Raw genomic sequence first — 23,299 nt, 5'->3', positions numbered from 1 at the left:
AAGGCCCACTCCCTTATAAAATACTCATTTACACCTTTCATTTGATACCCATATCGTACAAAAAAATTCTAGAGTCACCCCTGCCCACCTTTATGGCGATATCTCGAAAAGTCATCCACCTATAGAACTAAGGCCAACTCCATTTTAAAACACTCATTAACATCTTTCATTTGATACCCGTATCGTACAAACAAATTCTAGAGTCACCCCTGGTCCACCTTTATGGCGATATCCCGAAAAGGCATCCACCTTTTAGAACCAAGGCCCACGACCTTTTAAAATACTCATTAACACCTTACATTTGATACCCATATCGTACATGCAAATTCTAGAGTCACCCCTGGTCCACCTTTATGGCGATATCTCGAAAAGGCGGCCACCTATAGAAGTAAGGCCCACGCCCTTTAAAAATACTCATTAACACCTTTCATTTGATACCCATATCATACAAAAAAATTCTAGAGTCACCCCTGGCCCACCTTTATGGCGATATCTCAAAAAGGCATCCACCTATAAAACTAAGGCCCACTCCCTTTTAAATACTTTTTAACACCTTTCATTTGATACCCATATCGTACAAACAAATTCTAGAGTCTCGCCTGGTCCACCTTTATGGCGATATCTCGAAAAGGCGTCCACCTATAGAACTAAGGCCCACGCCCTTTTAAAATACTCATTAACACCTTTCATTTGATACCCATATTGTACAAACGCATTCTAGAGTCACCCCTGGTCCACATTTATGGCGATATCCCGAAAAGGCGTCCACCCATAGAACTAAGGCCCACTCCCTTTTAAAATACTCATTAACACCTTTCATTTGATACCCATATAGTACAAACAAATTCTAGAGTCACCCCTGGTCCACCTTTATAGCGATATCTCAAAAAGGCGTCCACATATAGAACTAAGGCCCACGCTATCTTAAAATACTCATTAACACCTTTCATTTGATACCCATATAGTACAAACAAATTCTAGAGTCAAGCCTGGTCCACCTTTATGGCGATATCCCTAAATGGCGTCCATCTATAGAACTATGGCCCACTTCCTCTTAAAATACTCTTTAATACCTACCATTTGATACGCATGTCATACAATCGCATTCCAGGGTTACCCTAGGTTCTTTTTACAACATGATGATTTTCCCTTAGTTTCTCTCCACAGCTCTCAACTGAGTATGTAATGTTCGGTTACACCCGAACTTAGCCTTCCTTACTTGTTTTAATTTATTTCAGATTTCATCCATACAAATGTTTAAATTTTGCCCAGTTTGTATGGTGGGAAATCTAAAACACCATCCAGATAAAAATTTTCGAACATCGGTGCGAATTTCGAGAGACCGATTACGTTTTACTGACTTTTTGGTTGTGTTGACTTTCCGACAGGTTGGATAAATGATGTATATTGGAACGATTTTCCGTCATCCCTTGTCTGATGATGGCACAATGCCGAAACTGGTTTGTCTCGAAACCAAATTTGACAAGGGATGACTGAAAATCGCTCCAATATACATCATTTATTACTTTTTACCCTGTAAGAGTTAAATTGGTTGGAGTATAAACTGCATTCCCAAAACTCCAAATAATATGTTCGAAATACACTAAAAAATTTCGAATTTTTTCGAAAATGATTTTGAGATTGGTTTGTATACTTTCAGTTACGAATTCATTTAAGTGTTTTATTAACTATTGAAAATGTTTTATTGTTGTTTGTTGAGGAGTTAAGTTGGTGAAATTTGATGCCAACACTATTTTATTGTTCGCTACTGTATGTGTGTTTGTGGATAAACCATTTGTTGTTTACGAGCTTATGTATATGTAAGTAATAGTTATTCCTTTGGCTCTGTTGATGTTGTTGTTGATTTCACTTAAAATTCTTTGCATTTGTAACCTCCATCGCTGTTACATATCTTATTTTGTTTCGCTTACTTAAACCGTTACTGGCTGTTGTTTGCTGTCCACTACCGTGTGGATAGCTTTGTTTTGAGGTTTGTATCTGTATGTGTGTATGGACGTTCGAACCTTTGAATACAGTCGATTACAAAGGTTTAATTCCTATACGTGTTATTTACGTAGCTCTTTCGTAGGTTCACACAGCATTTTTTTAGCCCCATGTTGGGCGCCACAAAAATTGGGACAGAATTATTTGGAGCGGCTGAAATAATGAAAAACGCGGGGAAGAGAAACGGCTTTTTTATTCACATTTTCATTGGCGACGTTATTTTGTATATTTGGTTACATAGATGCTGAAATCAGCCTGTAAAAATAAGAACTTATGCCAAGCTACGGTCGACTCATACAAGAAGAAGAGAACCACCAGAAGAGCAGTATTACTAACTGCAAAAAGCGGAAACTGGAGAGGCTTCGAAAGCAATAGGACGTCGGGATCAGATGTTATCCCAAAAAAAAAGCCATTTAGGAAATTACAAAAGTGCGTTCAGAGGTCATGTTGAATATGTATACGGCACGTCGGAAGGACGGATTGTTTTCCAAAACATAAAAAAGAAGTAGCTAGTATTAATCGGCAGAGGAGAGGGGGCACGAATTCGCCATTAGCGCTATACACGATCGACACAGTCTAAACACTTTTTAAAAGGCTTTTAAGGCTACGTTTAGCAGACGCCGAAGAAGTAGTTAAGGAAGCAGACAAAGACGTCCTTACAAGCGCAGAAATAGCCCTGCAAACTTATGAGGCAAAAAACGTTCTCAACAGCGCGAGATGGGCCGGTATGCTGGTTGCCTTAGAGAAGCGAATCCAAATAACATTTTACAAACAGAATGTTATCAGAAGTTATTACGGCGATCACGTTGTTATATATCAGACCTCAGAGTTTCTGCGGACCATGAAACCACATGCGGAACAGCACATCAGTTGCGATAAAAATTTTAAATTTAAAATGTCCAACGATTCATTATAGTTGAATTACTTGACGACATTGCTGCAGTCTTTGCAGCAGAAAAAATAAAGTTGATGCTCCTAACCAAAAAGCATATATCCCTAGAAATTGCCTTTGAAGCCTTCTCTGGAAATATCACATCAAGGAAAGTAGTCAACTTTTAAGGAGTCGGGTTAAGCTACCTACTAATATAATTGGCGTTTGAACGGTTATGGCCGTCCAATAAGGTGTGCCTGTCGCTTCTTCGCTGGGTTAACTGGCGACAATTGGTCACGCCAACGGGACTTAATTCATTTTACACCTCTTCTGCAGGAAGAGAATAGTGCCCCCGTCTTCCCCTGCTTCCATAAGGAGGTCTCGATAAAAATAATTTCTTTCCCGGAGCATAATCTTCCATTCGTATAACAGAGCGTAGCCGCTGTGTTTAAATCCGCTGGACTATGTTGACGTCTGCGTAGAGCTTGTACAGGTCATCATTAAAATCTAAGCTTGGAAAAGTTGTACAGTGACCAGCAGCTCTGAAAGTAGCCTCCACGTATTGCACTTTATCATGAGCAGCCGGATTACCGGAAGAATCCCCATCAACCTATAAGCGCTAAGGAAAAGAAGGTTAAAAAAGCGGAAGGACGAAGTGTGCATGAAATCCGTTAGCAAGGAGAAAGAGAAAAAGCGCTTAGGCTGTGTCAAGAACGATGAACAATGACGCAGATGGACAGCGAACATATAACAGATGTTGGAGTACGAAGCACCAAAAGTTCTGTTTGGGGTAAATTACTACGGTACACAAATGCTCTCTAGACATAAGTACCTCAAAGTATAGCTGCGCAGAATAAAAAAAATCCGCAGAACCTGAGTACGTTTACCACGAGGCAGACGAGGACGATGCTGAATACACCTTATTCACATACTCGCGACCCATCCGAGAACGATAAACTTTCGAGGAAAGAGTCCCAAAGAGTGGCAATTTATTGGCAACTTTTTAGAAACCGCATTCAGATCAAAAGAGACACGGCCTAGACGCAGAGACAAAGAATGCTTTTAAAAAACAAGAAATATGGAACGCCACTTTAATGTAATTGGACTATAGTTTCAGAAGTGTTTTTTTTAGACCATGGACACGCGTTCGCTGCGACGGCAGCAAATATGGTGCATTAGGCATTTTCCATCCCATCTCGAAAAAACAAACATTTTGCTGGCCTGAAGCGCTCTTTTTAATTATAATATTGGAAATATTTGGTACCAGGTTTTATTTGTCTTTTACAGCACAAAAATTAAGTGATGCATTATAGAATTTAAGGCATGCGATCAACTTCTTCTGCTAGGACTGAATTCAACAAAAATACTGTATCGAACTTTAGGAAGTTTTTGATTATTCTGCATCTTATGTTACCGTTCGAATCGCTAAACTGTATAAATAACTCAAATATTCACAATAGCAAAATGGTCGTTTTTTACTACACCTCTGCGCTAGTAGTACCTCATAACTAAATTGCTCGCGTACTTCACTTATAGCGTGTTAAAATCTACATAACTAATTGACTATTCCTTGACTTGAGCTGTTTTCATAACCTCAATTGCCACGTTCACCTATTTCTACTTAGACATTTACCGAACAGACTTCTCGAATAGTTGCTTATTTTTTGCTAGTTTTTGTATCTCATATTGAATATTGTCTTTTATGTATATGCCTGAGTAATTTGCGCTTTACACCTCTGCGTCTCATATTCTCTGTTGCCTTGGGTGTACACATATGTGTGACTGTTTTCTATTTCATCTGCTTTCCTTGCTCTTGTCGTTGTACAACATTTAGTGCTAGCGGCATAGTGACGTATCGCAATAATATTCACCACAATATTCATTGTTGAATATCCCTTATCACATGTGTTATCAGTTATTCAATGAGTACCTGCCTAGATCTACCTGCAATTTTGGTTACAAAAAGCTCTCCAAACCTAGGCTTGCTTAGCAAAGAAGAGTTTTCATTAGCAAAATAGAGCTTTGTTTACTTTCGTAACTCAGGCATTTGGTGGCCACCGTGGTGTGATGGTAGCGTGCTCCGCCTACCACATCGTATGCCCTGGGTTCACCCCCGGGCAAAGCAACATCAAAATTTTAGAAATAAGGTTTTTCAATTTGAAGAAAATTTTTCGAAGCGGGGTCGCCCCTCGGCAGTGTTTGGCAAGCACTTCGAGTGTATTTCTGCCATGAAAAGCTCTCAGTGAAAACTCGTCTGCCTTGCAGATGCCGTTCGGAGTCGGCATAAAACATGTAGGTCCCGTCCGGCCAATTTGTAGGGAAAATCAAGAGGAGCACGACGCAAATTGGAAGAGAAGCTCGGCCTTAGATCTCTTCGGAAGTTATCGCGCCTTATTTTAACTCAGGCATTTAAACTCAGCTGTTGGTACGATCTTAATTCATGCCTGAGCTTATGATATGCCAAAAAAAATTGCAATATAAACATTTTCGTACTTTTAGCTATCACTGTAGTTGTGTGTATATATAATTACTAGATTGCAGATTTTTTTAATTTTCCTCTTCCCTTCACATCAGCCCGCAAACATTTGCTACGATTTGTTGCATATATTTTATACAGTTTAATGCTTCGGTTATTTATTGCCGACAATTTGTATTTTCTGTACTTTTGTACTTCGCAAATTGCTTTGCCGCTCGTTTGATGTTTTATGTTTTTGAATTTCATGAAACAAAAAAAAAATTTTTTCTTCACTCGGACAATTCCTGCGTTGTTTTTCCAATTTTTCTTGTTATTTTTTTTTTTTTTACTCCCTCATACCATTGTGCCTTGGCATTGCCAACCGTATGTACATTTTAATATCCGTTTGTTTTGCCAACAAATAAAGGAATTAAAATGCTACGTTTGTGTTTATTTATTTAAATTATCCGTAGTTTAATGCGGAGGCAAATCTATACCACGTGGTTTCAAAGCGAATTCAATCCAATTCTCCGTTTAGAAGAATGACAGGTCAAATGTAAAGTTAGCATTGATTTCGCTTAACTGACATCTTGTACCAAGGCGTTACTTCGAAATTAAGCGGGAGTCATTGGTGCCGTGTGTCGTATCGCTGTAGTCGTATCCCTAACGTAATCAGCTCTTTATCGTTACGACGGTAAACCAAAAGCCAATTGGTTGGCTACGATACGGTTACGACATTAGCGGCACCAATAATCGATTGCATTGATTCCTATAAGGTTGGTCGAATCAGCTGTTATAAGGTTACCGATACGGTTACCGATAAAGCACCAATGTCTGCAGCTTTATCAAGAAGAAGCCAAGGCGAATTCAGTACCAGGTGTTGTTATCCCAACAGCTGATTGCTTCTTCTTGATAATTTTCCATACAACACCTTGTACAACAATATGTCAGTTAATCGAAATCTATGAACATTTCCGTTTGACTTGTCATTTTTCTGCACGGCGAATTGGTTGAATTCGCCTTCCCACCACCTGGTATAGATTCGCCTGGGCTGATGGAATAACACCATCTTATATTGAATTCACCTTGGTATACTGCATTCTCAATTTTTGAAATTTATTTGCTTTTATTTATTAACCAATATTTTCGTTTTGAATTTTTCTTTTGACCTTAGATGGCAAATGAACCAAATTTAAAGAACAGTTACGTAAAACGTAGCGCCTTCAAACAATATTTTGAACTGGTAAACAAAATGTATATATTCGAGAAGGAAATGTTTGATCAATATACCGCTAAAGGAACTTATATGGTGAATGCTGTATTCCACAAGAATATTCTGTCACTGCAGATTTGTAATAATAAATTGAGTAAGTAGTCAAAAAGGAATTAGTAAATATCTAATTTTGTATGTTAGTACTTTCATATACATTGAAATTCTCTGACCAACTGGGAGCATGTTTTTCGTACTACCTCTCTCAACTAAGCGGAGATCTACGTCTTCCTCTACTGCAAAGTACGGATGCCAATAGGAATACTTTCGGAGCCGGATCTGTTTCATTCATTCGCATAACATGTGCTTGACTTAACAGAGCCTTTGGGAAAACATCTGACTGCGAAGCCTGCATAGTTATATGTTTGTCCTTGGGTCTTATTTTTGTAATTGGACTTGTTTGATAGTAGAAGGTAGATCGGTGGGTATCATTGGTATATGGTTAATCCTTGTTGTTTCGCCTACTACAGATCCCGTTAAAATTAGCGCTTGTATATTAGGTATCAACTGCGACATTTTTAGGCGAGCCCCATTACATAAATAGGGAAGCTTGAGATTTCACAGCAGCATTATTGGCATACCAATTTAAAGACGACGGTTTTCGTTGCACTATATTCACACCTTCTTGGCCACCGTGGTGTGATGGTAGCGTGCTCCGCCTACCACACTGGATGCCCCGGGTTCAAACCCCGGGCAAAGCAACATCAAAAATTTTAGAAATAAGGCTTTTCAATTAGAAGAAAATTTTTCTAAGCTGGGTCGCCCCTCGGCAGTGTTTGGCAAGCGCTCCGGGCGTATTTCTGCCATGAAAAGCTCTCAGTGAAAACTCATCTGCCTTGCAGATGCCGTTCGGAGTCGGCATATAATCATGTAGGTCCCGTCCGGCCAATTTGTAGGGAAAATCAAGAGGTACACGACGCAAATTGGAGGAGAAGCTCGGCCTTAGATCTCTTCGGAGGTTATCGCGCCTTACATTTATTTTTTTTTTTTTATATTATCACCTTAGAGCTCCCACATCTCATCATTAAATTTTCCGGAGAATTTTGATCCCGTTCTCTCCAAGAACCATCATATCGTCTTAGAATAGGTGTATAGAGTATGATAACTCATTCCAAAATACAAATACCTCCATTTTTTTTGGATGGCATCATAAGTATCGGTCTGTCTTTTTTCACCACAGAACCTCACTTATTTTGCTTACTTATTATTTGTATAACTGCGGACTTGCTAAGTCAATTGTTATTTAGATAATCAGCATTCACCTGTAAATAAGTGCCCGGGTACGAGGCTTACATCATATTCTTGAATTCTCTTTACCATTACCAACAAGAAACAGTATGATATGTGGTGTCATATTTCGAATCCGTGTTTGGTTTAAAATAGCTCGGGGAGGTTATTGTCAATCCAGACGGGACTTATGGTGTTGCACAACCACATTTGGCATTGCTTTGCAGTGAACTTAAATACAGACATAGCAGCATCTTTATCATTCATTGGTGGCGCAGCCCAACTCAAGGAGGTTTTTCCTCTGGTCTACTTTCAAATATGGGTGTTGATAGAAATATTTTCTGGGCTGAAGCGTCTTTTCCTATTCGCATAATATGACCTATCTAGCGAAGTCATGTTTTTTTCTTGGGTTTGTATTCGTTACACAATCTTCATATCTTGTTAAAGCTAATTTCGCCTGCCTCGCCGTTGACATAACTTACCCGCCCAAAGCACTTCCGAAGAACTTCAATCTGAGCCCGTCAAAAGCTGTTTTGAAGTCGATAGTGCGTATTGATTTTTCTCGATGAGATAATTACCAGGTTCGAAGCCGATAAGCCTAAATCCTTACGTAAGATTGAGTCTTCTGCTAGATACAACGAAGACTATATGAGCTTTTGACCAGGCAGTAATTGGCCTGGTATGTGATATCGTTTTTTATTTATAGGGCAGAGCACATATAAGACCCTATCTGGGGCCTTCGTCATTGTCGGACGATGGTACTTTTATTATTTTTTCAGGGATTTGGTTGTTAAAAAAGTTGCCTTTCTCGCTATTTAACAATGGGAAATATTCCTTTCATGCCTTAAGCACACACTATACATCTTTTAACAATTCAAATTCTGATATTGTACCTATGAAATAGGCACTTACGCCTTTCGGTCTCATACTTCCTTCTTCTAATCAGGCATCTCCTTCTGATCACATAAGACATGTTGTTGTTGTTGTATTAACAGTGCTTCGCCCCATTCAATCGGCGCGACCACTCCCCAATTGTCACCAAAGTCCTCTAAGCGGAGTCCAAGGAAACTGGCTGTTTCAACAGTGCCGGACCATAGGGAGATACGTGTTAGAGGCGTAGGTTCCACATTACAAATGAAAAGATGGTTTGTGTCATGTGGGGACACATTGCATGCAGGACTTACATTACGTACGTCAGGGTTGATTCTGGACAAGTAAGAGTTTAACCTGTTATAGTATCAAGAACGAAGTTGGGTCAGGGTGACTCGGGTCTCCCTTGGTAATTTAAATATATAGCATATTAATAATAGGGGTTCACCCGGCGCGTCGTGACAAAAAGATTTTATCGATTCTGTGTGGATTTGGAAGGGCCTGCTTATTCTTACCTGGATCAAACGGCTGTGTTGGCAAGTGCCGGATCTCGTTAGAGTGCTTTAGGAAATGTTCCCTTAATCCCCGTGAAGGCGGTGCTAGATCAAGCAATTGTTTGCTAGGATGTCCTGGTTTGTGACAAAAACTGTTTGCGACAAAACTGTTTGTTCTGCAATTCGCTGCGCTCTTAAATTTTGAGCTCTTTCGCCTCACTATGTAGATGGTGTTCGGGAGTCATAAGTAGACATCCGGTGGCAGTTCTGATTGCAGCATTTTGACAGGTCTGTAGCCTTTTCCAGTGTTTATTTTTATGACCAAGCGACCAAACTTTTGGCGCGTAGCTCATGAGCGGCCGGGCAATCGCTTTCTACGTGGTTAGCAACGTTTCTTTATCTTTTCCCCATATGCTGCCGGCAAGCGACTTAAGGATTTTATTGCGACTTTGTACTTTAGAAACCATCTCGGTGGCATGAGCCTTGAAGGTTAGAGTATTATCGAACGTTGCCTCTAAGATCTTTGGGTGACTGACAGTCGGCAGTGTGACACCATCGATGCGTACGTCCAATAGTTGCGACATTTATTCCTTCAACATCGTAAACAGGGTGGCCGAGGATTTTGTCGGTGATAATGTATAAGAGATCGTACGTTGAGGCGCCCATATACAGCATTTCCTTATAGGTAGTTCACATTTTTCGCGTGCAACCACAAAATTATTATTAAATAGTTCATAAACAAATTAGCTTATACGTAGAAATCAACACAATATGAAAATCCCATATTCAATCAATCTCTTTATTTAATTGCAGTGGAATATATTACAGAATCAATGGAAACATTACATGCGGTGCGACGAGTAAGTAAAATGAGTGCTACTAACAGTATATAGATCGTCCCGGCTATCAGCTAAAAAACGCTTCATATAACTTTTTTTGAAGAAATCTCTCACTCAGAATTTTACTAGATAATACCCTTTTTTTGCTGTTCTGTATTGGTATAGTACTCGGCAAGACGAAGATCCTGTGGTCAAGTCCAAGGAAAAGCAAAACTAATATATTTAGAAAAATATTTCTAAATGTGAACGCTCATCGTCAATAGCTCGGCAACACTTCGAGTGTTTTTCTGCCACGAAAATCTTATCAGTGATAATGCATCTGCCTTGCATGCATTTCGAAGTCGGCATAACACTTTATGGTTTCGGTCCGCCAACTCCATCGCGGAATTTTTTCCCTAGCTTTAACTCAGCTCAGCTCTAAATGTGTTGAATTTATGCTATGTCAGTGACCGCAGATATAGGAAATACGAGCTGCAGGAGGAAACGGTTGTGCACGCTCTGCGGTCATGTCCTGCGCTTGCAAGGTCAATACTCCAGCTACTAGCCGCAACAGAGTTGCCATATCTCGAAGCAGCACTTAAGTTATGTTCTAGGAAGTTTCCAGTATTTGGCAAGAGGACAGAGTTGTTCTAAAACATAAGTCTAGGTGTCTTAATAGGGGTTTTCCTGAAACAAATTCTGAGATAAGGCATTCTTCAAAAAAAAAAACTGAAATAGGCCATCTTAATTTTTTTTTTTTAGAAATAGACCGTTTTTGAAGCTGCAGCCGAAATCGTATGATATTTACTCAGCAGTCTATATTTCTCAAATCACATACCAAAAATCTTTTTGTATTTTATTTAATGAATATAGAGAACCGATGAAGGAGAAACAACTGGTTATTTAACAACTGGAAATACTGGCACTGGATTCATACGCAAAATAACCAAGTTTACGGTCTATGCTACGCTAGTACAATGGCTAGTTCATCGACAGGCGGAAAGTGATGTACAAATTGTAAAGGCCAAGTCTTTTATTAAAACAATGAAAACTAAGAAGAATCTTACCGAGAAGGACAAATACTGTTTAAAGATATGTGAATGTAAGTATTGTTGCATTTGCCGTATCAACTGATTGCTCTAAATTACAATTGACATTTTCGAAATTGCACTTTTCGCTTTCTCATATCGGCGTGACGCTATTCTCATTAACAACTGACTATTCTCAATTACAACCGATGCCTTCGAATTTACATTTGAAGTTTCTCATTTACAAGTGACTTTTTAATCAAATAAAAGCGTCACTGCGATATGAAGTGACGCTTTTATTTGATTATTCTGAATTAAAGTTGGCGCATTCGAGTCTCCACGCTCCCTCATTTAAAACTGACTATTCTAGTTTCCATATGATGTTATCGCATTTACAATTGACTAGTCTCATTTAGAACTAACGAAGACCTAGAAGGTTTAATATGGCGATATTAATCATTCCTGAGATGGTCGGGCTAGTACCCTAATGGTGATTTGTTACCGGAACGTACGGCATCTGTATCCGGCAAAGGACCATCAACATCGATAACCCACAACTTTCTGGAAGTGTTTTTATCGTTAATACAACAACAACAACAGGATCCTCGGTTCAATCTCCGGTTTTCTAAGCGGAGTCGCCCCTCGATAGTGTATTTCTGCCATGGAGAGCTTCTTAGTAAAAACTCATCTGCCCTGCAGGTGCCGGTCGTAGTCGACGTAAAATACGTATATCCCATACCGCCATTTAAAAAAAAAGTTAAAGGTAGCACGATGCAAATTGGAAGATAAGGTCGGCCTAAAATCTTTCGGAGGTTATCGCGCCTTTTACTTGGTAATTCTCATCAAGAATTGACGTTTTCGAATTTGACACATTCTCATTTACAAGTGGCTGATTTCATATCGCAGGGACGCTTTCGAATTTTCTTTTGACACTCTCTCGGTAACAACTGGAAACGTTGTAGGCTTTTTAAGAAGACTTACAATAAGATTTAGGCCAAACTTTTTTTTGCAAGGATTCGCTTACCTTAAATTATTACTTTGAATATTTCAAACAAATATATTTTTAACACCAGTGGCTGAACAACAAATAAAAAAAGAAACGGCAACTATTGTTTTGATTACCATAGCAAATCGCTAAAAATTACGAGTGGTATGGTTTGCATCGCATAAACTTAAATCCATTAACCAATTTTACTTTCTCAATGCCATTTAGTGTTTTACATTGAAATGCATTCGTAGAGTTCGGGGAAAATATTCATAGAAGTAAAGCGCAGGAGCCCCCTCTACTCCATACACAAATGATGAGCTATAATGAAAATTATGCTTCAATTATTCTACCACAGAAATCTATTTTCGAATGAAGAAGCCACTTATCCAGCTACTCAAACGCAGCTTTTATTCGTATTTTAAGAAGTGCTAGAGAAAATATAAAACAAACTCGCATTATGGCTATGCCAAATTCTAAGAAAAAGCATTGTCCTTCAGCGTGAATTCAATTTGGTGTCGATGGTGCTGCTTAGGGTGGCGCATTGAGAAGGGGAATGGGATTTTTAAATTTGAATTATTTGATTGTTTGTGGGATTATTTGATTTTTTACGAGCGGAAAGAGGTGCTTATGCGTGGCGAAAGATAAGAAGAAGCACACCCCAAAACAATTCCAACAATTATGGGTTTTGATAAAGTATATTAATACCTATTGACGTACTTGAATCGAATGACTGGAGGGGGAGATTTATTGGTTGGTTTCAATTTTAGCTGAATAAACTTTCTCTAGCGCTTATGATAATAGATGCAGTTAGTCAAGCGTATTGAATTTCCGTTAAGCGCCAACATAAAAACGATTAGCTTTTAAAATATATTAAAAATTATGATTTGACACTGGCGAGCAAGTTCAGGGCTATAAATTGTGGTGAAGAAATCTAAATATATAAACATGAATTGCTGTGCGTTAGTCTCACTGAAGATCAAAAACCGCTTGCCCGATTATGATAATAATTTTTTTTTCGTTCGTTATGGTACACGGATGGTTTAGAAACAACTTTTTTGGAGAAGTATACGGTGTCATGCCTCCTATTAGGAAAAACTATCTGAATAAAATATCCAAAATGTGTTATAGATATTCTATAAATGTGTGAGTCGGGCGGATAATGGGTGTGGGATTGAGAGTGGATATGAGAGATGGAGTGTTAGTGAGATTTGGGGTGGGACTGGGAGTGGGAGTGAGTGTTGGAGTGAGATTTGGAGCTAGAGCTAGAGGGGGAGTGGAAGTGAGAATAGGTGTGAAAGTGAGAGTTATAATTGGAGTGGGAGTGCAAGTGGGGGAGTGAGTTGCAGTACGAATTGAAGGGAGACCCGGAGTGAGCGTGGTAGTGAGAAAGAGAGTGGGGGTGGGAGTGAAAATCAGAGTGGGATAGGGCTGGGAACGGGAGAGGGAATGCAAGTGGAAGTGAGAGTCAGAGTTGTGGTGGGGTGGAAATGGAGCGGAGGTTGAATATAACTATAAAAGGGATGGACAAAAATGAGAAGAAAAGTATAGGACAAAGAAAACGAGAATGATATAGACAAAGAAGATGAGAAGCAGGCTCACTTTTTGAATGTTGCCAAATCAAAAAGTCGGAAGCTTTCGACTAAACGATTAACCTTCACTTTCGATTATTCGGCTAACCCTTCGTTTTCGGTTTATCGTATATATGTAGGTTGCTTTTTTACAATAATCCGAAGGCGGAAAAAAATTGTATCTCTGGCTGGAGATGTTTGCAGTTGAAGTTGGCGACTTTCATGTGGTTGTTGTAATGTTGTTTTGCACTGAAAAAAATTGTGTGTACAAAGGGATTTTGCACGTGCTTAACTTTGATCCCACCCCATTGGTGGACCGGCCAGGGTAATTTTTTATAAGCGCGGCCGAAGGCCACCAACGCAGAAAGGTGTTGTACGCAAAAATACTATGGATCCCACCCCCGGTTTCGGAGGTACTCGCGGGTCATTTTTCGGTTTTTCGTTAATAACTTTTGAACGAGTTAAAATTTTTCTTTTCCATCTCCGGATTATTGTTGTCGAGGTTAATACGCGTCTTTTGACACCTCTCTCGATATTTTTGGACGCGTATTAGCAGTCATAATATCTGGTACATAATGCGACAGCACTTTGAGGGACTAATCCAAATGTTTAGTTGAAGTTATCGTGCCGTAGAAGCTTCGCACAAAAAATTTCATAAAAACATTAAATTTCAAAATCAAGTTTGGTTTTTCGAATGTTCAAAATATGAAGGTGCATATAGAGGAAAGGAACTCAACTCGGGCTTCTAATATATTTTCGCATTTTTTTTTCTGGATATTAATAACGATAGATGTAGGAAGGCGGTTGGGGTGAACTCCATGATTAACATACTGGGGAAAATACGACGGTTTGCTTTGGGACCGATAAACAGCAGCGGTTAGATCACGGTCTTCAGAGGCTTAAACAATGCAATTCAATATGACATTGGCTAATCTCTTTATGAAGGAAACGGCCTCTAGGAAGAGCGTACATACGGGCACGGTTAATACTGACGCTCCTTTCACAACAAATATATACAAGCTCTATGACCCTCTTTCCTACGAGAGCTAATTGAAAATATAAGGAGTTTACTCAGAAATTTGACATCTCCGCCTTCAAGGAAGGATTTGAAGAGGTTTGTGGTGTGAGAGCAACAATCCTTGCGACACCGCCTGCTGCGTCCATTCATGGCTGCCTTTCAAACTCAATTGTGTATTTTAATATGACATGATAGAAGTGATACATTCGAATTAGTTAACGTACTCATCGGGCACCAAACAATTTGGGTTTGTGAGGCACTGATGGGATTGGAACATAATACTTCTTGTTGTAGCTATAAAATTCCGGTGGCGGGAAACCAGAACATTTGTCAATTTTCTTCTGATCGGCTTGCCACACCAACAAAGCAACCAATGAATAGTATGGAGAAACTTTGCAAAAAACGCCACCATATCACGTCACTTTAAACTCAAATGCACTTAAAATTTTTAAATATAAAGGCAATTCGGTTTCAGAAATACGATTTCCTATGGCACTCCAGTAGTCGAAGCAAAGCGACTATTCGTTTAATTAAATCTAAGCGCCTTTTTGAAAACCGCAAGTTCCTTCAAATCAGTGAAGGTCATCCACTGCCACCAATCTCGACATTATTAGCCAGCGAAGCCTTTCGTCTTTTGTTCTACATTTTGATTATAGAGGTAGCACACTCCCCCTAAATTTACTTCGATATACGTCTTAGCATCGCGAGACGCTCACTATATCTTTGGTAGAACTTTTTTCCATGTATTCGTCAAGGGCTATTCCATCTTACTTCGCTGCTTTTTTTTAATTCCGAGCCTTGTATTGAGATAAGTTTGATAACCATTTTACATGAGCCACCTAGCTCTTGCAGAAAACTAGACACTTCAGCATGACGTAACGCGCTCATTCCACCTCATCATTTTTCATATAGTTGCAGCAGGTGTTTTGCAGTTATTCATTGTCGCACTGGTGGTCACCGGTCAAAAGCCCAGTAAATTCAGCAGACTGCCTGCTATACACCTTTACCCAGAAGAATCTCATTACTCTACGTTTGCTTCGTGCACCCTATGCCATTCTATACAGAAGCAGACCATAGGTGATCACGCAAACTCCGAATTGCCAACAGCCAGCCAAATACGATGTAGTTGTAGAAGAAATCCAATTGACAGTTGACCAAGATAATACTATGAATCGGGATCCAGATGATTTTAATCTGAAAAACGTTCAACTCAACCGCAAGTGAAGGTCACGTACTCCCTTTCCACCATCTGCGACAACACCACTTGGCTTCTGGATAGCTGTTAAGTGCTCTAACCGCAGTAATATTGGAAAACATATTATTCACCGAATTGTAAATGGGGATAACTTTCGTTAGTCCACCAATTTGCCGTATTAAGTGCGGCTTCCACACTATAACCACATACAGCAGGACTGGCCAATTTAGTATCCCTGGCGAGAGTCCTCAGCTCCTACCTATGGCGCCCCCGCAACAGTACTACAACAGCATATGCCTTCTTACCTTATCCACATTGGGCCTCGGATAGTTTGATTTTCAAAATAGTCCCTAAATATTTCAGCCTATCAGAAAGTATTAACGGTATTACGCAATATAGGGAGTCATGAAGGCGGGAATTTCGCATCGTTCTTTTGATTACCAAGGCAGGACATAGAAACATTTTGTGGCAGAAAATTTCGAAGATGACAGTGCTTTGCGGTCACAGAACAACAGATAGAATTTATTAAATAATATTAAATAATATTTAACAAATAGAATGCAATAAATGTATTAAATTTTTTTTTCTTTTTTAGTACTTGCACGCGTTGATCAACGAGATGGCTTACCAACATGGCGTGAATTAGTTGGCGATCGTATTTTAATTGAATTCGAATTGAAGTTCCAAGTTAATTTAAAACGAGGTAAGTGAGAGGTAAACTCGTGTTCTCAAAATGTTACGTATACACCATGCTACATGCACAGTAAATATTCATAGTACAGGGTCCACAAACAACTTTGCAAAAGTCTACCTCTTATTTTGAAACATATGTCCCCTTCTTCGGTACAGTACCGCTTTTTATCAGTATGTGTTTGGGGAAAATTAGAGAGTCGTTGGTAACAAACAGATTGCACTTCGATAGAAAATCGATAACTTTTAGATAACATCAGCTAAATAATCGATAGATTTTCGGCAAGAAGCCTACAACTTTTCGATAATGAATCGATAACCTTTTCAAAATAAGTCGATATCAATTTGCTAACAAATTGTTATCACTCCGATAGGAAAAACCGATAATTTGTTGACAAAATATCGATAGTTTTTCGAAATATAACAGATTAGTTTCCGATAATTCTTCGATAACAAATCGATGAAACGTCGATAACAAACTGACAACAAATTAATAAATATTCCATCACAAATTGGTAACTTTTTGATAACATATTTATAACGTTTCCATAAGAAGACGAAAAATGTTCGATAAAAATCGATAGTTTTTCGATAAGAATCCATCTTTTTATCGAAATCGAGTTTCTAAACCTAAGATAACAAATTTATAAAATTTATAACAAACCGATAAATCGGAAAAATGAAATGGGTGATACGCCCATATGACGCCTCGATAACAAACACTTAATACTTCGATAACAAATTCATAAGACCCCGTACATTTCGGTTGAGATTTCGGCGTGGCTTCGGCTTTTATTTCCCTTCCCTTCTGTCCTTTCCTTTTACATTTTTTTCTATCCTTTACTCTCCTTTTCTTTCCTTTCCCTCCCATTTTATTACTACTCTTACGCTTACATTCGGTATTCCCAGTACAGCATACCACTTCCAAACACTACTGGACTCCCCCATACTGGGTAAAATTTCGCTTTTCTTCTCATTTCAGAAATCTTTGAAGTCATGTTTGAAGGCCAACAGTTTGAACACTTCGGCTATTTACTACCAAACGTCCTGCGCACCGCTATTATGAAGAAAGAGATGCTTTTCAATGATTACGAAGCTATTGCCAACATCGTTGATAGTTACAATGCTATAATTGATGGACTTGTGCTATCAGAGGTAAGTTTGTTTTTGCCTATATTTAGTATATTGGTTTTTATTAAAGAAACTACCACACACCGAGTACTGAGGCCAAACTTACGAAAGTTTAGGCTAGTTTGAACAGAGACTCATTTGTAATCCAGCCATATAAGGCCAAGGTTATCGTAAAGTCAATATTTTCCTAAAACATACAAAAGTCTGCAGTCCGGGACAGTGACGTAGGATACTCACTCGTCGATGTCGATTACTCGCAATTTGTTTTGCTGCGGTTTTTTTTTTTTTGTTTTTCTCAGAGACTTGGATACTTCAAAGTCAGCGATATTAGCTCATATTTATTTAGTTTACGTAACAGTGGAAGAGGCTTTATTCCAGTATCATCAGAGGAGGAAGCACCGAAATCTGCAAAACTAGGGTGGGGTGTAACCGCACTAAACCTTCCACGGCATTTGATAAAAAAAAAGATGAGAGCCACATGCGTATGTGCCGTTTCATGCCCGCTCTCACTAACTATGATTGGGTGTTGACATGGACTATTTGGTATTTACTTACGGTATTTGTAAGTGAATTTCCACACCATAGACTATGTGTGTATCGCCCCACCGCAGGATATGAACAGGCAATTGGAACCAAGTCACTGCATGGCAACAAAGCACGTTTTGGATTGTTGACTTTTCTTATCAATACGTTTCTGAGTTTCCGCTTATCTATCCAAAGAACCTTTATAAGTATTTTTTTCTAATATTTTTAATTCTTTTGTTAATCGAAAAAATCTGATTTTATTTTTATTTAGACGGTTAGAGGGGCCTTATCTCCAGTCCATGCCAAAGCACTTGTCTCGCCTAAAAAGGCTTGCTTACAATCCGCGATTTTGTTCTAGTTCTGTTTTCTAGATCTTACTAATGCGGCGTAGCCTTTCTGGGCTTCTTACCCACCTTATTATGTCCATTTCCGTCTACTTTTCGATAGTAACGAATGCCTCAGGAGTATAATCTATAGCTATAGGAACTCGGGCATTCGAAAAAGATATGGTACACATCATTTGATACAGTTCCATCCCCTACAAAACTTTATGAAAGTCCGCCAATCCCTTACGCATGTACAAAGGTAGTAGGAAGATCTAAAACATTCTTCAAAAAAAGTTTTTAAAAATCAATGTGAATTTTGAAAGACCTAGAACTTGCACTTGGTTAGGCTAAAATTGATTTAGCCACAAAACTGCATACTCGAAAAAAATTCAGAGAACTCAAAAAACATGTTCGAAATTTTCGTAAAATTTTTTTTGATTTTTCGAATTTTTTCGAATATCCTCTTGAGATTGGTTTGCATAGCTTCTGCTTTAAAATTCATGGATCTTTTTTTGTTACAAAGTCCAAATTTAGTTTACGAAATTTTAAAAATTGGCTTTTGCATCTTCCACATAAACAAAATAACCCTTTCGATTTTTGTGGATGAATGTATGAATGAAAAACTCTTTAAACTAGGTAATTCAATGTGCCCTTCACTCAGAATCTCACGTTTTTTGAGGTGTTCATAGTGGAAAGAACACTTTGGGAACCAGGGAATCCACATACTGATCCTGACTCAGAGGTCTGGCTCACGAATGGATAAAAACTTGTTGACAGAAAAACGGGAGTTGTTATTTATGAACTGAGATTCAAGGAATCGTTAGAAATGGGATCCAACTTCACCATTTTTTTTTAGGCTGAAATCCACGAGATAGAAGTTTGCGGTGGAGTATGTCTACGGCGGGGCTTATCCTCGAAAAGTATTGCAAGGCCACAATTACTTCGAAGCTAGTGGATGAATATATTGGTGTCCTAAATGGTTTGGGAGAAAAAAGAAAGTTTTGTCAGGATGGGTTCCCGTGCATCAGGGACATGAAGGTAATGAAAAAGATGATGCTTTAACAGCATTTTCGGATCCAGAGCCCTTGTGTAGACTCGTAACTGGGGAAACCATAATTTACTGAAAAAAAGCAGCTCGACCAACTCAGGATTGAAAGCCCGGGGCAAAGACTGGCCAAATTGTTCAAACTCCTAGCAACGAAAGTATATGCAAAACTCATTAATCTGAGCAGGGAGCACCTACGATCTCTTACTGGGTAATATACGGGACACTGTAGTATACGATGTCCCCTAAGGCCCACTTGCAGAACGACAAGTTATCTTTTTGATTTGACATGTCCTTAGTAAGTTAAATCTATCGAATACACAAACTTGTCACTTTTGTGAGGTGGATGATGAAACGCCGGTTCACATTTGCGGCAAATGCGTCCTCTTCTAAGCAGAGACTTTCCCATAAATGGACTATAAAGCTTTAATAGGGTACTTAAAATCATTGAAATCCTTCACATAAACTAATAAACACAATAGATCCAAATAAAGCCCACATTGAGGTCTTCTAATAACTAAAGTAACTCTATGAATATATTTAAATATGTTTCAAGGGTGGACCTCATAATCCCTACCCTCAGCATCCTAACAGTGAATTATCACGACAATTTTCAAAAATCCGAACAAAACAAAGTACGGACAACTAAATCCAACAACATAATATCCCGACTAGGCGAAATCCTGTCGACATATAATCCAGACAAATTTACTAAAATTTCGTTATTACACACGCCTACGCAGAAAAATGTTATGTGCAGAGATACTCTGGATCGCATAGCCGGCGTTGGATCGGCTAAGCCTTTTTAAGCAGAAATGTCGAAAATAATGGGACGATACCGAAGATGTGTATTTTTTAGCATTTTTGTCGGGATTTGGTCCTGTCGGTATTATGAAAGTTCGGGATTGGGTTGTGTCGGGTTCATGAACTGTCACGATTTGGTCGTTTCAGGATTATGTGTTTCGTGATTTTAGCACGGGTTTTTAGTAGTTTGTTAAGCTAAGCTTAAACTAAGTTTGCTTAAACTCTAGTCAAATTTAAACTCCAGTTAAAATACTGAGCAGTTTTTAAGTCACAGGTTAAGGTCACCTTTGGAGTAGGCTTTTTTGTGCGGAAACATCAGTTTTTTATTATCGAGATAATTTGTAGATACGGCAAAAGCTGAATTTTGTTTACCCAACAAACATGGAAAACTTATTTCTCCAGCGAAATATATATCTATTTCCGGAGATGATATCCAACATCATTATTTAACTATTCTTGAACCAGATAGTTCTCCAACTTCATTCTCCAATCACTATCCAACATTTGATAAATTTTATAAAATTTAGAGTTCTCGAGTTGATCTCAAACGGTATTATCATTATCAAATTATTGTCTCACCTTTGAGAGATTTTGGGAAATTTATGGTTCTCAAGTGAATATCCAACATATTTCTCCAGTTGATATCGTACATTGGATATCGAGTTGAGGTGGAGTTGGAAAAAAAATCTAAAAGGTGGTAACACCAAAACCAGCAGCTGTTTATTGTGAGAAATAAAAACCTAGGCACGTATTACGTGTTACGATAAGTGACTGAAACCCATTTGCACTCAAGCGATAACTATGCAACTGAAACAATTTCTAAAAATTATTATAGGTCATCAATCTAACGAGTACCATTTGTCGCTAGCTCGCATATGCTATTAATCTTATACATCATTTCAGAGTAATTGTGATTTAAAAAAATTAAAGAAAAAAAAACTTTTTTAAAAATAAGCTTTTATTATTTTGGTTAATAAAATTAACTAAAAAGTAAACAATAAATTGACTCTTTAGAGTCAATTAGGACTGTGATATAAACTGTAAGATTTAATAATTTAGGTGTAAAGTTTTAATGTTAAAAATATATAATTATGTACAATATAGAATTTTTTTGTCGCAGACGAAAAAGCCTAATTATCGTTTAAGCTTACAATGAACTTATAAAGTGTTATATTTCTTTAGAGTCAATTTATTGTTTACTTTTTAGTTAATTTTATTAACCAAAATAATAAAAGCTTATTTTAAAAAAAAATTTTTTTTCTTTAATTTTATTTTTTACTTTTTAGTTCGTTTTATTAACAAGTAATAGAAGCTTGTTCTTATAAAAGCTTTAAATATAAGTATAGGGGGTGAAACAAAAACACATATATCAGTTACATCTGCGTATAATGCGTATTGGAATTTATTAGTACACATTTTATGCGCAGCAACTTCAGAGGTGTATTTAAAGTTTAAAGCATTGTAAATATAAGTATTGAAGTCATGAGCCTGGGCATTCGCGCAATTTTAGTGATGTAAATTGCATGGCGCCAGCGCCAATGCGGTGCCAGCTCAATGGTAGCTCATTGACGAAATTACTCCAAGCGAATTTTTAACGCTTCTTAGTAGTGAGTGCGTAGTACATTTTACTTGCGCTATTGAGTGAAACGACTTTTGTGTGTCAGGCACGAGTTTGGTGTTATTGGCGCTACTGGCAGTGATGACACTGAGCTGTTGACGGTAGCGCTGGTAGTTCAGATTTTGAATCAGAGAAAGAATTGATGACCCGTGTGAATTATTATGGCTTTGGCCGTGTAAATTATTATGGTGTATTTGTATATTTTAGATTTAATGCACAATTAATATTTGTGTGTTTGAGCGGCCAAATAATAACAGTAGTATTGCTAAAGTGCTGCTTAGTTGATGGAATGTCGCTAATTTCTTAGCGATGATCAGCAGATTGTCAATATTTCGTTCAACGGACGCGCGAAATTGCCACATCTGCTCAAATTTTCCAAAGATTTTCCATTCTTGATTTAACTTAAGCTGTTATGCCAATATTTTTCAGCCAGCTTTTTTCAAATAGGTAATTTTTCCAAAAGCAAAATAAATTACAGAAAAGATTACAGGGTTAAACAGCCTTAAAAATTTAGCTATGTTGGTTATACACAGAAATACAACAGAGGGTTGTGTCTCCGCTTTTCGCAAGCGATGAGATTCACCACGCGTGACACGTGATTCACCACGTCCAAATATCACAATCCACGGATAGGTACCGGCGTGTTTGTATGGGACTTAGGCTGTTATGCCAAAGTAAATACAAATCTTTACCGATAACTGTGTTATCGATTAATTTATCGAATTCTAACAAAGTAATATTGCATTGTCATCGGAGTTATACATGTGTGCAAAATTTCAGCTCAATCGGACACCGGGAAGTGTATCAAATTTAACTTGCAAGATTCCATTACAGACAACAAAAGTGAAAGTAAATAAAAGCTTATAAAAATGAGATTCGATCACGGATCGTATCACGTAATACGGGCCCTGGTTGATTGCAGTAATGAAGCGTAATTAATTAAAAATAAATTATACATATTTTATTTTATTTTCGTGAAAATACTGTAGTATGGAACTTTACATTTCAGTCCAGTTAGAGAACCACAAGTTGGAAATTAAATTTTTTCAACTTAAGTAATAGCATTTTTTACTTTATAAAAAATTCCCTCTTTTGCTGAGTACGCTATGATTCTCAAGTTGAGCCACTGTTTCTTAACAACTCTTGAGATTTAAGAAGTATGCCTAGTTATCAACATGAGCTCTAATGCTACTCAAGCCCAAATACCTGTTGGGTATATTCGACGCCATTTCGAACGAACGCAAATTACTGATAGGTCAACTAGAGTATATCCCTGCCAGATAGGCCGCTAAAGCTCAGCTTAAACTTCAGTTAAAGATGACTGAAAACCTGCAGAATATATTTAAGGGTAGTT

General features: G+C 38.2%; 1 protein-coding gene across 1 annotated transcript in view; it reads left to right on the top strand.

Moving 5' to 3' along the window:
- Dhc98D (Dynein heavy chain at 89D) overlaps positions 1-23,299 on the top strand; it is a 322,849-nt gene that overhangs the window by 14,930 nt on the left and 284,620 nt on the right. Inside the window, exons 4-8 of the mRNA XM_067773518.1 lie at positions 6,505-6,697; positions 10,005-10,051; positions 10,883-11,111; positions 16,402-16,509; positions 17,479-17,651. Of these exons, the coding sequence (XP_067629619.1) occupies positions 6,505-6,697; positions 10,005-10,051; positions 10,883-11,111; positions 16,402-16,509; positions 17,479-17,651 (750 nt within the window). The remainder of the gene's footprint in view (positions 1-6,504; positions 6,698-10,004; positions 10,052-10,882; positions 11,112-16,401; positions 16,510-17,478; positions 17,652-23,299) is intronic.

This window comes from Eurosta solidaginis, chromosome 1, assembly GCF_040869045.1.
Source record: "Eurosta solidaginis isolate ZX-2024a chromosome 1, ASM4086904v1, whole genome shotgun sequence".
Classification (NCBI taxonomy): Eukaryota; Metazoa; Arthropoda; class Insecta; order Diptera; family Tephritidae; genus Eurosta; species Eurosta solidaginis.
Note: the sequence above shows the minus strand (reverse complement) of the source record. Positions and strands in the feature narration are given on the sequence as shown.